The sequence below is a fragment of the Phascolarctos cinereus genome, unplaced genomic scaffold, assembly GCF_003287225.1.
Source record: "Phascolarctos cinereus isolate Bilbo 61053 unplaced genomic scaffold, phaCin_HiC Scaffold_5;HRSCAF=322, whole genome shotgun sequence".
NCBI lineage: Eukaryota > Metazoa > Chordata > Mammalia > Diprotodontia > Phascolarctidae > Phascolarctos > Phascolarctos cinereus.
Genome location: NW_027555958.1, coordinates 151424200 through 151437882, shown reverse-complemented (window position 1 = coordinate 151437882; position 13683 = coordinate 151424200). Strand labels below are relative to the sequence as shown.

Below are 13683 nucleotides of genomic sequence, written 5' to 3'. Positions count from 1 at the left end.
AGGGGCTGGGAAGCAAAGAAAGGATATGGCACCCCGGCTAAGCTTTGAAGGGAGTGAGGGATGTCACTAGGTAGGTGTAGTAACATCAAGTTTGGAAAACAACTAGTAACAACCAGTTTGGCTGGAACAGAGAACGCATAATGGGTTACAAAGTAAAATAAGTCTAGGAGGATATGTGGGAGCAAGGTTATGGAGGGCTTTTCCTTTGGTCCACTCCCAAGGCATGAATCACTCTAGTTCAGGTCCTTTGTATCACTCAGACTATTGCAATAGCCTCCTAATTAATTGGTGTCTCTTTCAGCCTTTCCCCTCTTCAATCCATTTTCCCCACAGTTGCCAAAATCGTGTCACTCTTTTCTCAACAGATTCCTGTTGCTTTTAGCACAAAATACAAATTTCTCTGCTTGCTATTTAAATAGCAAGACCTTTACAATCTGGCTCCAGCCTACCTTTCCAGACTTACTTTACATTACTTCCTTTGTATATCTGTTGCCTGAAGACCAGCCTTAGTAAGTTTGGAGAGGCTCCTCACCAGAGGTTTGGCCCAACAGATGATTATTTTTTTTTCACCCACAACAACTTACAGATATCCTAAACCATACATGGGCTGCAAGTTGCATCAGGGAGAGTGTGTCCACAATGATGAAATCATGAATCCCTTGGAACATCTGAAGTAATACAATCAGTAAACAGTAATCACAGCTTAAAACATAAATCTTAGAAGGATGAAAATGCAGCTGACCTAAAATTATTTACCATTTTGATTTATTCTTAAACACTACTGTATTGTAAAAAAAATTAAGGAAAACCATGAAGGAAAAGTAATAACCTGTATCATTTGCAGGTTACTTAAATCTGTTTCAAACTTTTCTCCCATTTCAGTTTTTATTCTGTCAATAGCCTCTTCTTCCTGTTCTTCTTCCTCACTCGTCTCTTCCTCATCTTTTGGGAACTCTTCTTCCAGAAGAGCCTCAATATTATCTTCTTCCTCTTCTTCAGTCTCTTCTTCACTTATGTCATCTTCATCCCTGATTGACTGAAGAATGCAATTTAAATTCGGTTTAGTATATTGTTTTCTCAGCACTTGCCATTTTAAGTCATTTTTGTTATTTGGAGGGAAATTTTATAAGCACTCAATTTATGTTGGGACATGCATGTCACAAAATGATTTGTGATACAGTCAGACTTTGCTTAATCTGACTCACAGAAATTCAACAACTGATTATAAAAAATCCACAATAGCTAAACAAGTGAAATCCTATTTATTCCTATAGCTGAAAAAATACAAAGTGGCTTTAATGATCTTTTTAGTGACAGTATTTAATTCAATTCAACAAGTGGTGTTAAGCACCTACTTTATACTAAGCACTGCACCAGGCACTATTGGGGGAGGGGAAGAGGGAAATTAAAAAAATATATAAGACGAGGCTATTCCTTGAAGGAGTATACAGTTTATTTGTTATTGTTCAGTCCTTTCAGTCCTGACTGCCTCTTCCTGACCGTTGGCAAATATAAAGACTTGGTAAAGATACTACAGTGATTTGCCATTTCCTTCTCCAGCTCATTTTACAGATGAGGAAACTGAGGTAAACCCCTTAACTGAGGGTTAAGTGACTTGCCCAGGGTCATAAAGCTAGTCAATGTCTGGGGCAGAATTTGAACTCGGGTCTTCCTGACTCCAGGCCAGATGCTCTATCCACTGTGCCACCTAGCTGCCCCTATAGTTTATTTAGAGTGATAATTTTAAAGCACAAAAAACAACTAGAGAACAGAACAAGAAAAGAACTAAATGTTTGCTGATTGAATGAGTGAATGAATAGAACTGTGTTTAAATTGAGTGATACAGATATTAAATGCTATAGGAAGGCTTCAGAAAAGACTGTTCATTGCGGATTAGACTAGTCAGAAAAGACTTCATGGAGGAGATGTTTTTTGATGGGTCTTAAAGGCTTAAAGTTGCTGGGCAGCTAGGTGGCATAGTGGCTGTGCCTGGAAGTAGGAAGACTCATCTTCCTGAGTTCAAATCTGGCCTCAGACACTTACTAGCTGTGTGACCCTGGGCAACTAACTTAATCCTGTTTGCCTCAATTTCCTCATCTGTAAAATGAGTTGGAGAAGGAAATAGCAAACCACTTCAGTATCTTTGCCAAGAAAACCTCCAAAAGGGGTCACGAAAAGTCAGATAGGACTGAAATGACTCAACAACAAAATATGTTGATCATGTATATTTTGAGGTTTGAACATTTGAGTGAAGTACATATCACTCTGGGGACTCATTCTTACCCTGCTTGAAAATGGGCAAATTTGAGCATTAAAACACCAGGCTTACATGCTAGGCATTCTATGGGATACAGTCAGTCAACAAACATTATGAAGCACTTACTAGTACCAGGCATTGTGCTAAGCACTGAGGATGAGACTAAAAAACAGAATCTTATCAAGAGAGGCAAGTTTTCAGGGGCCATTGGGTTTCAATGGTTTAGTATGTTATTTTATCACAATTTATAAGACAGTAATAACATTTACCATTTTAAGTCTTTAATATTTTTTGGAGGGAAATTTTACAAGCACTTAATTTTTGTTGTGACATGCATTTAGCTAATGTGACATGCTTGATGTGACAAGCATTTGGATAAGTAGAGAAAAATCAACTTTTTACAGATCTCTCTGTGACTTTGACTGGTAACGTCAGCCGAAAGCAAAAATAAAATCCAACAGAGAAATAGTTAAAAATTGGTTTCTAGTAGCCTTGCAGGTTACACTCCATTTGTAGTTTCCAGTTATTTTCTTACCTCTGGTCTTTTTCTTTTATCTCTCTCTGCTATAAGCTCAGCCCTTCTTTTAGCAATCTGATCCTCCTGTAAAAAAAAAAAAAGAACAGCTTTAACTTTCTAAGGGACAAAGGAATCCTGTAAAAGAAGGAATAGCTTTAATTTTGGAATGAAAAAAGACATTAAAATTAGTTTTTATCTATGAATACAGTTCAATATTTTTAAAACTGGGAATTGCAACCCACTTGAAATCTTGGGAGACTTACAAATATACTGGGGAAATCTCAAAGCAGTGGGGTAGCTCTATGTCTGTCCTCTTTCTTTCCTGGTGACTGAACCTTTGGCTCTGCTTTTTCTGCCCAGAAACATGGCTCATCTGTTCCTATTCTTTTCCTTCACAGACAAGCCACTTTGGACCGTTTTTTTTTTTTTGAGAGAGAACAGTGATATAGAAGAGGGAGGAAAGGAGGAGTACTTAAAGTTACTGGATGAAAAATTTTGAGGAATGGTGTTGTAGTGCTAGCTAAGGCAAATACTCTGAAAGTCTAAAAATTTAACAGTTGTATGCAAAAAAGTAGGTATGTTTTGTATAGGTATTCCATGGCCAGACATAGTGTGATAAAATGGTGTGTCTCACTGGATGCTTAGATAATCCTTCATTTATTATGATAACATGGATGAAATGAAAGGCAATGGATCATTTGTTAAAGCCTGAAACCTGACAAATACCAGTCCGCACCTCTGGGGTTGTGGACCCCACTGTCTCATCTCCTTGGACATTGGAGTAGTTTTTCTCACCTAGGATATCAGATCAGTATAAGAGGGTGGACACAGATCTACTCAAGTCTAGGTTGAGTCCAAGGAAGCAGATAGTTTCTGAACCTCCCTGGGGTTCTTATCTACTCAAATTAACCAAGTACGTCCAGTGAATTTGAGAAACACTGGGACCCTTTGTGGAGTTTCTAAATGTACATGCATCTTTTAAAACTTGTGTTTAACATAGGTTTATTTATTGAGGATCCTCTTATATTTTCATAACTGAATAACTGCCACTGCATACACAAACATGTACATACTAAATATAGTTACAAATTATTTATGCATAAAACTGTACATTTATTTTATTCAGCTGAGTCTATTCTCCTATTTTCCTCTCTTCATTTGAGAAAATCTATCAGTCAGTCAGTGAATTAGAAATTAAAAAAAGGAGATTTAGGCTTGATACAAGGAAAAACGTTCTAACAATCAGAGTTTTATCGAAGTTGAATGGACTTTCTTGATAGGTGGTGGGTTCCCTCCACATCGGTGGTCTTCAAGAAATAGCTGGGTGACCACTTGTTGGAGATGTAGAGGAGCTTTTTGTTGAAATAAGGGTTGGTCGTTGAAGTGTCTTCTAACTCTGAAACACTATGATTTTTTTTTTAGGCAGTTGGGGTTAAGTGACTTGCCTAGAGTCACACAGCTAGTAAGTGTCAAGTGTTTGGTCTGAGGCCGGATTTGAACTTAGGTCCTCCTGACTTCAGGGCCGGTGCTCTATCCACTGTGCCACCTAGCTGTCCCTGAAACACTACGATTTTGTGAAATACACAATAAGACTCTCAATGAGACATTAAAAAAATAAACATACGAGAACTCCCACATTCAAATGGTTGTGGTCCTTCAAAATTAAGCAGCTTGGGAAGTTGTGGACTTGTTCCAATAACGCTTAGAGCATCACTGGAATGTTTGTTGCTTAGAACATTTTTGGATTCCTCTTTGAGAACTGCCCTTGGAGTCAGTTTATAAGTCATAAAAGAAAATTAGTCACATTCCTTTATAGTTAAACCTAGTTTGTGGCTACCTAAATCACAAACAAAATTATTCACCTTGAACATTATCTTATTCATTAGACTTATCTTTGAATGACTATTTGTTGTTTCTAAAAATCCACCCTCAAATGACGGTTTGCCATTGTACATAATTTGTTTTTTAAAAAATTTTTATTGATGCCTTTTATTTTTAGATCATAGTAATTTCCAGATAGCTTGCTCAGAGAATTGAACCTTGCCTTATTAAAAAAAAATGCTAAGCAAAAACAATCAGTACTGTGACCATGTCTGACAGCACATGTATCATTCTGTTCCATATATCCCTACCCTTCTGCTGAGAGGAGGGAAGTTTATTTCATCTGTGCTCCACGACCAGGACTGACCATAACAGTAACTTGGAATTTTGCTTCCCTTTCGTATTCTTCTCATTTACGGTATTATATATTATATATATAATGTACATACCTGTACACATATATGCACACACTGTTTTCCTAGTTCTACTTCACTCTGCATCAAAACCCACCTATCTTCCCATAGTTCCATGAATTTTTCGTATTCACAAATACTTACCATGCAATAATGTTTAATTACGTTCATATACCACAGTTTGTTTAGTCATTCTGCCATCAATGGGACCCCATTTTCTTTCAAGTTCTCTGTTAAGTTTTGATATGATAATTAAAAAATCATTCTCAGGACCAAGAGAACGTTGTACACGGTAACAGCCACGTTGTGCAATGACTAATATTGATAAACTTAACCCTTCCCAGTAATACAAGGATCTAAGACACCACCAGAGGCCTCGTGATGGAAAATGCTATCCACATCCAAAGAAAGAACTATGGAAGTTGAATTGCTGTATTTTTTTCCTCTTCTGTTGAGTCTTGTTTCCTCTTTCTAATGGTTCCTCCTATTGGTTTTAATTTTTACTTATAAAATCACTAACGTGAAAATATGTTTAATAGGAATGTAAATGTATATAGCCAATATTAGATTGTGCGCCGTCTTGGGGAGGGTGGTAGGGAGGAAGGGGGAGAAAAATTTTAAACTCAAAAGCATATGGAAGTGATTATTGCTAAATCAAAATAAATTAATAAACAATTAAAAAATCATTCTCATTAGCTCATAATCAGACCTTATATTTATTAAGTTCAAGGCACTGTGGAATAAGAGTTATACAATCTGTTCTGTTTTTAAGGTTTTTACAGTATAATTACAGAAAAAACATATATACATGAAACATTAACATTAGAAGACTTAACTAACAAGACAGTAATAGAAGAGACAGCTCCTTAGCACATGGTTAATAATCAAATGAATAGTATAGGCAGGAAGTTCAGGAGTGTGAAGGGATCAATTTGGGTGCAGGGGTGAGAAACCTGTGGCCTTGAGGCCACATGTGGCCTTCTAGGTCCTCTGGTGCGGCCTTTTGACTGAGTCCCTTTTACTAAGGGGATTTGTTCTGTGAAGTTTGGATTCAGTCAAAGGGCTGTACTTAAGGATCTAGAGGGCCACATGTGGTCTTGAGGCTGTAGGTTCCCTACCCCTGGCTAGGGTATTTATGGAGGTGAAATGTGAGTTGGTTTTGAAAGTTAAGCAGGATTTGTATAGGAAGAAAGGAATAGGAAAGATATTCCACAGTGTGGAAAGGTGGTGAGGAATGGTTTGAATAAATGCATAGTGGAGAGAAAGTCCTCATGCAGGAGAAGTGAACAGTTTGGAGTAGAGAGTTCATTTAAGGGAGAATGCCAAACTGAGACACCTGCCTTACAGTCAGTAAGACACCACTGAAGATTTCTGAGTAGGACAGTAAAATCATCAAAAGTGCTGGTTTAGAAAGAACAACATGGACTAGAGGAGGGAGGGATTGGAAAATAGGAGATTGATTGGTAACCTATTACAGTAATTTGAGAATAAGGCAATGAGGACCCAAATTAGTGGGCTGGCAATGAAAATGGAAAAGAGAGAATTTGAGGAGCATTATGAACCAGCTTCTGGAAAATGTCGCTTTCCTGCCCTCCCCCCAATTCCAGATTCCTTACAGTCTCTAGAAGTGTGAAGAAAAAGAATGGATCTGGAACTGGTATTCATCTTGGGGTTTCTGGGGGGTTTTTTGGGGCAAGGCAATTGGGATTAAGTGACTTGCGCAGATTTGAACTCAGGTCCTCCTGACTCCAGGGCCAGTGCTTTATCCACTATTCCACCTAGCTACCCCTTCAGTATTCACCTTGAACTGGATGTCCTACAGACATCTTAATTAAACTCAATATGCCCAAAACGAAACTCATTATTTCCTTTCCCTCCCCCTGCCCCTACAACTCATACCTCCCTTCTTACTTATTTCCCTATTACTCTCTAGGGCATCACCATCTCCCCACTCACTTAGGCTGATAACCTAGGTGTCATCCTTGACACCTTACTCTCTCACTGTCCCTTACACAATCCATTGTCAAGTCACATTGACTCTACCTTTACAACATTTCCCACTCATGCCTGCCTCCTTTGACACTGCCACCACTCGGGTATAAGCCCTCATCTCTCTCCTGGACTGGTTCAAAAGTCTTCTCATTCATCTCCCTGTCTCAAGTCTCTTGAGTTCATCCTCCACTCAGATATCAACGTGATTTTCCTAAGGCAAAGGTCTGACCATATCCCCTCACCTATTCAATAAACTCAAGTGACTCCCTTTAAACTCCAGGGGCAAATATAAAATCCTTTATTTGGCCTTCAAAACCTGGTCTCTTCCTTTCTTTCCAGTCTTTTTATACCTTACTCCTCTTATAGGTGGTACAGTGGATGGAGTGCTGGGCCTGGAGTCAGAAAGACTCCTCTGTGAGTTCAAATCCAGCCTCAGACACTTACTAGCTGTGTGACCCTGGACAAGTCACTTTACTCTGCCTTAGTTACATCATCTGTAAAATGAGCTGGAGAAGGAAATGGCAAACTCCTCCAGTATCTTTGCTGAGAAAACCCCTAATGGGGTCACAGAGAGTTAGACATGACTGAAATGACTTGAAAAGATGAAAAAACAACAACCCACTCTAAATATTCTTCAATCCAGTGATACTGATCTCCTTGCTGTTCCTCAAGTAAAAGAAGCCATCTCCTTACTGTGCAATATGCTAAGAGGTTACATTAAAAAAAAGTATGATGAAAACAAATCATTCAATTAAAAAAGCATTCATGAAGTACTTAATTGTGGGTCAGGCACTGTGCTAAGTGATCAGGATACAAACAACGTAGGAAAAAAAACATTTTCTGTCCTCAAGTAGTTTACTTTCTCAATCAATTTATTCCCTTGAAAAACTTACTGAATTTTTCTGTAAAGATATACATACCCTAATTTTCATTCTCATTTCTTTAATCATTTTAGTTCTTGTGGCCTTTTTTTCTTGTTTACTTTTCCACTTTGCAACAGCTTCAGCAAGTAGGCGATCTATAATTTCTTGTTCTTCAACTATGAGACCAATAACAATATCTGGGCAAAATCCGCGCTCACCTAGAAATTGTACCTCCTCTACATTTCGTGGGAATCCATCTAGGATAAAACCTGTGGAGCTAAATGAGAAAATTCATAATTTGCTTTATTTATTTTTAAAATATTTTCAGCTTTTTAGATGAAATTACATTTATGAGTAAAAATATAGACAACTGAGATGACAATTTTATATAAACATAGAATATAAACATAGGATATTGAAGAGAGCTAGTAACCTCATAAAAACAACCGATAAAAACACTAAAGAGGAGAAAAATGGCTAAAAGAAGCCACACAAGAAGATAAGAATCAATTAAAATTTAAAAATAAAGTAATGCAAAGTAGAACATTAGTACAAGAAAAAATTATAAGGCAATTGAATCAGCTAAAATGCTGACTGCTTTGGAGAAGGATAAAGAAACCATGTAAGAAATCTGGAGAGATGTCTACAGGTGGATAAACAACCCATCAAAATAAATTAAGCAAGAATTAACAATGTTAATGCGGTGGCACAGTGGATTGATTGTTGATCCTGAAGTCAGAAAGACTCATCTCCTCCAGTTCAAATGTGATCAAAGCCTTTGACACTATCAATTGTGAGGACTTGTGGGAGATCATGACAGAATTTGGTTGCCCAGAGAAGTTCATCAGTATCGTATGTCAAGTTCATGACGGCATACTTGCCTGGGTCCTGGATGATGAAAGATGCTCTCAAGCTTTCCCAGTTCCCAATGGAGTGAGGCAAGATTGTGTGCTTCCCATTTTTTAAATTAGCATTGTTGTTTAATTTTTCAGATGTGTCTGACTCTTAATGACCCCATTTGCAGTTTTCTTGGCAAAGATACTAGAGTGGTTTGACATTTCTTTCTCAAGCTCATTTTACAGATGAGGAAACTGAGGCCAACAGGGTTAATTTAAGTGACTTGCCCAGGGTCACACAGCTAGTGAGTGTCTGAGGCTGGATTTGAATTCATGAAGATGAGTCTTCCTGACTCTAGGCCCAGTACTCTATCCACTGCAGCACCTAGCTGCCCCATTAATAAAATGAAAACATGCAAAAAGATACTACTAAAAGTCAAAATTACCGTATTGGTTCTTTAAGCCACCATTCGGAAAGATAGAGATCCATAATTTCTGGTGGTAATGCTTCATTTTCCATGAGGTTTGCTTTAATAGCTTTTTCCTCATCAGTGAACACTATTTCTTTATGCTGAAACCCAACTCAGACAAACAGGAAAAAAAAATATCAATAAACATACATTAACGAAGAGTACACAAATGATTTAGAAGGTTCCTATTTCTCTCAAACTACTGTCACACTGGGGCTTATGAAAATGTTGAAAATTTTGGCTTACTTTGTGCCAATATTCAACATGGCAAAATCTACAATATACTACAACTAACAGTTACAAAGCTGTGACTATATTCTATTCACAAATGGCTAGTATAATTCATCTCAGGAGTCAATCACCTTATAAATCTATGTGCCCACTGAAATCATATCTGTGAGATTTAACTACCTTCTAAGTTAGTCAGTTTTAGGTCTACCTAAATTTCTTCCCAGCTGAAACTGTAAATCTTACAGATAGTTATATGCCAGGGACCAATGAAGAACAGGCAATTTAAAATAATATTGCTTACAGTTTTGAAAGAATGATTTGTAATTGCAATTGACCACATGCAGAAATAGCTTATGTTGGGGCTTTGTAAACTACAGAAAACAGAATGTCACTACTCAGAGATCTTACAGTCTATGAACAAAAAGGCTGAAATAATACTGCCTCCCTCCTACTCTCTGACAAAAGCAAGGAAATGATCCCAAACTGGTTAGGATAAGTTATGTTAACTTTTACTGTAGTTATGTTCACATTAGTATTTAACACTCACTCTGGTTGGGATAGTGTGTCTACCTCAGAGTGTGGGGACAATGGACTGGTGAACATTTTTCTGTGGCATGATAATTTTTGGTCAAATGAAAAGTTATTACAAAACACTCAATGTGCTTTTTCACTCTGTGTAAACCAAAGAGTTATTTGTAAATCATAGATTTGTAGGTTATCTCTAAACTTTAGGTATTACAATACCAGTTTGCTTTTTTCATTCTCAAGTTTAATATTAGCCTGAGCTGCAATTTCTTCTAATTCTTGTTTTTCAGCTGCTTCTTCCTCAATTTCTTCATCATATTCAGGTCCAACTCTCCTCTCAGTCTTGCTCATGATTTTTTCCTGCAGAAATTCTTCAAACTGAATGTGAAATATGCCAAATTTTTCAGCTAACCATCGAGCACAGACCGTCTTGCCAGATCCTTGGGGACCTAACAGGCACACTCTTAATGGAGGAGCCTGACAAGGGATGAAGAGAAAAGGGTAGGGGAAAAAAAGAACATTAAAATAATTTTGAAATATAATATGGTTCTATTAATGTTTCTTCACAAATTGTTCTCTTGTTTTATGAATGAATGCTCTGGGCTTCTGTGTTTTAAGAGGGACATAAGTTAAGAATATAGGATGGGTATATAGAAACACTGTAAAGATAATTAAAATGTTAAAAATTAAAAAAGATGAGAAAAGATGACTGGGACTGAGCTCAGTTTGACTAAGTGAACCTTTTGCCATTCCCCAGATAATATATGCTTTCCTGCTTTTACATCTTTTCTCATACTTCCCCTTTTCAAAGAATGCCTTTTTACTTGGGCTCCACCTGTTCAATCCTTATCCATCTTTCAGGGTCAAATATCAAATGCCAGCTCTGGGACTTCTTTCCCCTCTGAATTTTCATAACATTTGCATTTCTCTAATGTCACATGACACATTGTGTCTGGTCTTATAATTAGCTGTGTACTGCCTCACCTCTGCTATTGGACTATAGTATTCTTAAAGGTAGGATACATTTCATTCACCTTGGTAAGCCCCATAGTGTCTAGCCAAAGGCTTTGCCCATAAAAGGCACTCAATAAATTTTTGTGGAAGGGATGAAGGAAGGAAGGAATAGAGGGAGGGAACGCTGGGAAAAATGAGCAGCAATTCAGTAATGATTTTCAAGTGCATGAAGAGTTATTACACAGAAAATGGTGACCAGCTGTTTGTTCCACTAAAGTAAAAAAATGACAACATGAAATAGGATGAAACTATTGTGTGATCAGTTGTTAGCTATAAGGAAAAACCTAGAATTTCTTAAAAACTAGACATGCCAAGAATTTTTGTAGGGATGGGCTTTTCATCACCAAACATTGTTTAGGTTAACTAAAGGATCACATTTTAAATGTTTCAGAAATAAGGCATACTTGCCAGGAAAATATATTTCTGATGAGGTTTTGGGGTGCTGGGACCCCAAGAATGCAAGGTAGAGCTGCTAGGAATGAATTCACACATTCAAGCCTTCTCTTAATCAAGTGGTAAAGAGTTTACTGTAATGCTTTAGCAAAATTGAGCAAGGGTGCATACGGGAACCTGCAAGAGATTGAAGATAGTGCTGGGGTTTATATGGAAAAGGAGCATGGGAAAGGAATGGCAGGGATGCTAATTAGGTAATCAGGGTCCAGGTGTATTTGGAAGCTATGGATGGGAAAGTGTAGGGAATATACCGGACATTGAGGGAGTTGTCAGAGGCATGGACCTTGGGGATCTGGAGGGAGGAAGAGTCCTTGGGCCAGCCAGGGACAAAAATCCTTGGGCCAGGTACCCCTCTGTCTGTTCCAATAAGAGAATGTGTTCTGCAACAACAGAAAATTTTCTCATAGGACAGAGGCCTACGAAGAAATCAGAAGGCTTCCAGAGACATGATCTTAGGGCTGGGTCCTGAGCACCCCATCATTTCCAGAAATTTAAAGCACTTGAAATATAGCCTTGAACCCAGAAGAGGGAGTGAAAAACCCAATGACTCTTGAACAAGTGAGAAAACTAGCTGACAGAAATTCATGTACCTCTTCCAGAGAGAGGTTTGGAATCACTATCAAGCCCTGAGGTCCTCACCCATATGAAGCCAGTAAAATAAGACAGTAGTTTAGAAACATTCAGATATGAAGACTGGGCAGCTCCCAACAGAAGCTGTGGACTGAAAAACTATAAAAGAGGAGGACTAAGGGTCCAGTTAAGTGTAAGGTAAAAAGCATCATCAGAGAATGACACAATGCAATGATTAATGCTCATAATGATCCTCTAAAGTAATTTAAAAAAGATTAAATTGTGTTTAGTATACTGTTTAAGAAAGCAGGGATGTTAGACATTTTAGAAAGATTTTTCATTAAAATGTTAAAAAAACAAAACAAAACCGGATGGTAAGTTTCAATTATCTGCCAACATCACATAAGTGGAAGATCTCATTCCTTGAGACAGGATATTAAAATGGTCAGTTCATTATAGATGTAACAATCTATGACAACATTTACCAAACTGTTCTGTAGAAACCTGAGCCCTCAGGAAGCAGTCCAAGAAGTCCTCCAAAGAAAAAATGTTGTAATGGCAGAAGACCTAATAAACACACTTTAAAAAAATCAGTTCCATGATTTTGGAAGCATTATGTGGAGATTTGTAAACCACACACAAAATAAAATTCTTGAATTTTTTAAGCCCAGATGAGATGAACTGAAACAATTCCTCTTTGGATTATACATACGAAAGGGGAGATGAAAATTGTCGTGAAGCATCTTACAAGGAGAGCTGTCCCAGACAATATTGTTCCCAGTTATAAAACACATTAATAGCAAACGGTTCATATGGTCCTTACTAAGTAGAGTTTTTTACAATATTATTAGTTTTACTATGAAACGACCCTAAAATAAAATGATTTTAAAAATCAGTTTTATATTATTTGACACAATTTGTCAGAGGCATTAAATCATTTTAAAATACTCTACTGCAAGGGGGCCACTGAAGTTTTGTTTGAAAGGATCGTTACTTCCACTCTAATCCATTAAGAACTCCTGTTTCAAGAGTTCTTTTTGGAATTAACGCAGTTTATTTAAGCCACTGACTTAGATGAGACTGGGTAGTATAGACATGTAGGTAGCTGCATATACTGGATAGAATACCAGTGTCTGACACATACAGGTTATACGAGCCAGGTCTAGTCCCTTAATTTTTCATGTGTTCTAGGGGCAACTCTCAGACTAGAAGTTGTAGAAAAGGTGACAACCGGCATTGACACAGGCAGTTTACTTACTTAGGAGTCCCCTTATATCAGTAAAAACACAAGCCTGTTGATGCTGTCTTAGGAGAAAGAGACACACAGAGAGACAGAGATAGAGAGACAGAAGAGAGAGACACAGAGACACAGAGAGTGACAAAGAGAGACAGAGACAGAGGGAGAGAGAGAGACCGAGAGACAGAGGCAGCAGGGGATAGTGGATAGAATGATGGGATTGGAGTCAGAAGACAGGTTCAACTCCTGCTGCTGACACTACCTGTAGACCCTGAACAATTAACTTAACCTCTTCCTGCCTTGGTTTCCTCATCTATAAAAGCGGGATAAAAATAGCATCTACTTGTCAGGGTTGTTGTGAGAACAAAAGGAGACAATATTTGTAAAGAGCTTTGCAAACTTTAAGGAGATGCAACAGATAGAATGTGGGACTTGGAGTCAGGAAGACCTGAGTTTGAACCCTATCTCAAGTACTTATTCTTTG

The 13683-nt window shown here is 37.8% G+C and overlaps 1 protein-coding gene across 1 annotated transcript in view; it reads right to left on the bottom strand.

The window, feature by feature from the left end:
• AK9 (adenylate kinase 9) overlaps positions 1-13683 on the bottom strand; it is a 137467-nt gene that overhangs the window by 41879 nt on the left and 81905 nt on the right. The window contains exons 23-27 of the mRNA XM_078155579.1: positions 10145-10402; positions 9146-9270; positions 7921-8140; positions 2793-2858; positions 830-1036 (exon numbers count right to left, since the gene is read on the bottom strand). Of these exons, the coding sequence (XP_078011705.1) occupies positions 830-1036; positions 2793-2858; positions 7921-8140; positions 9146-9270; positions 10145-10402 (876 nt within the window). The remainder of the gene's footprint in view (positions 1-829; positions 1037-2792; positions 2859-7920; positions 8141-9145; positions 9271-10144; positions 10403-13683) is intronic.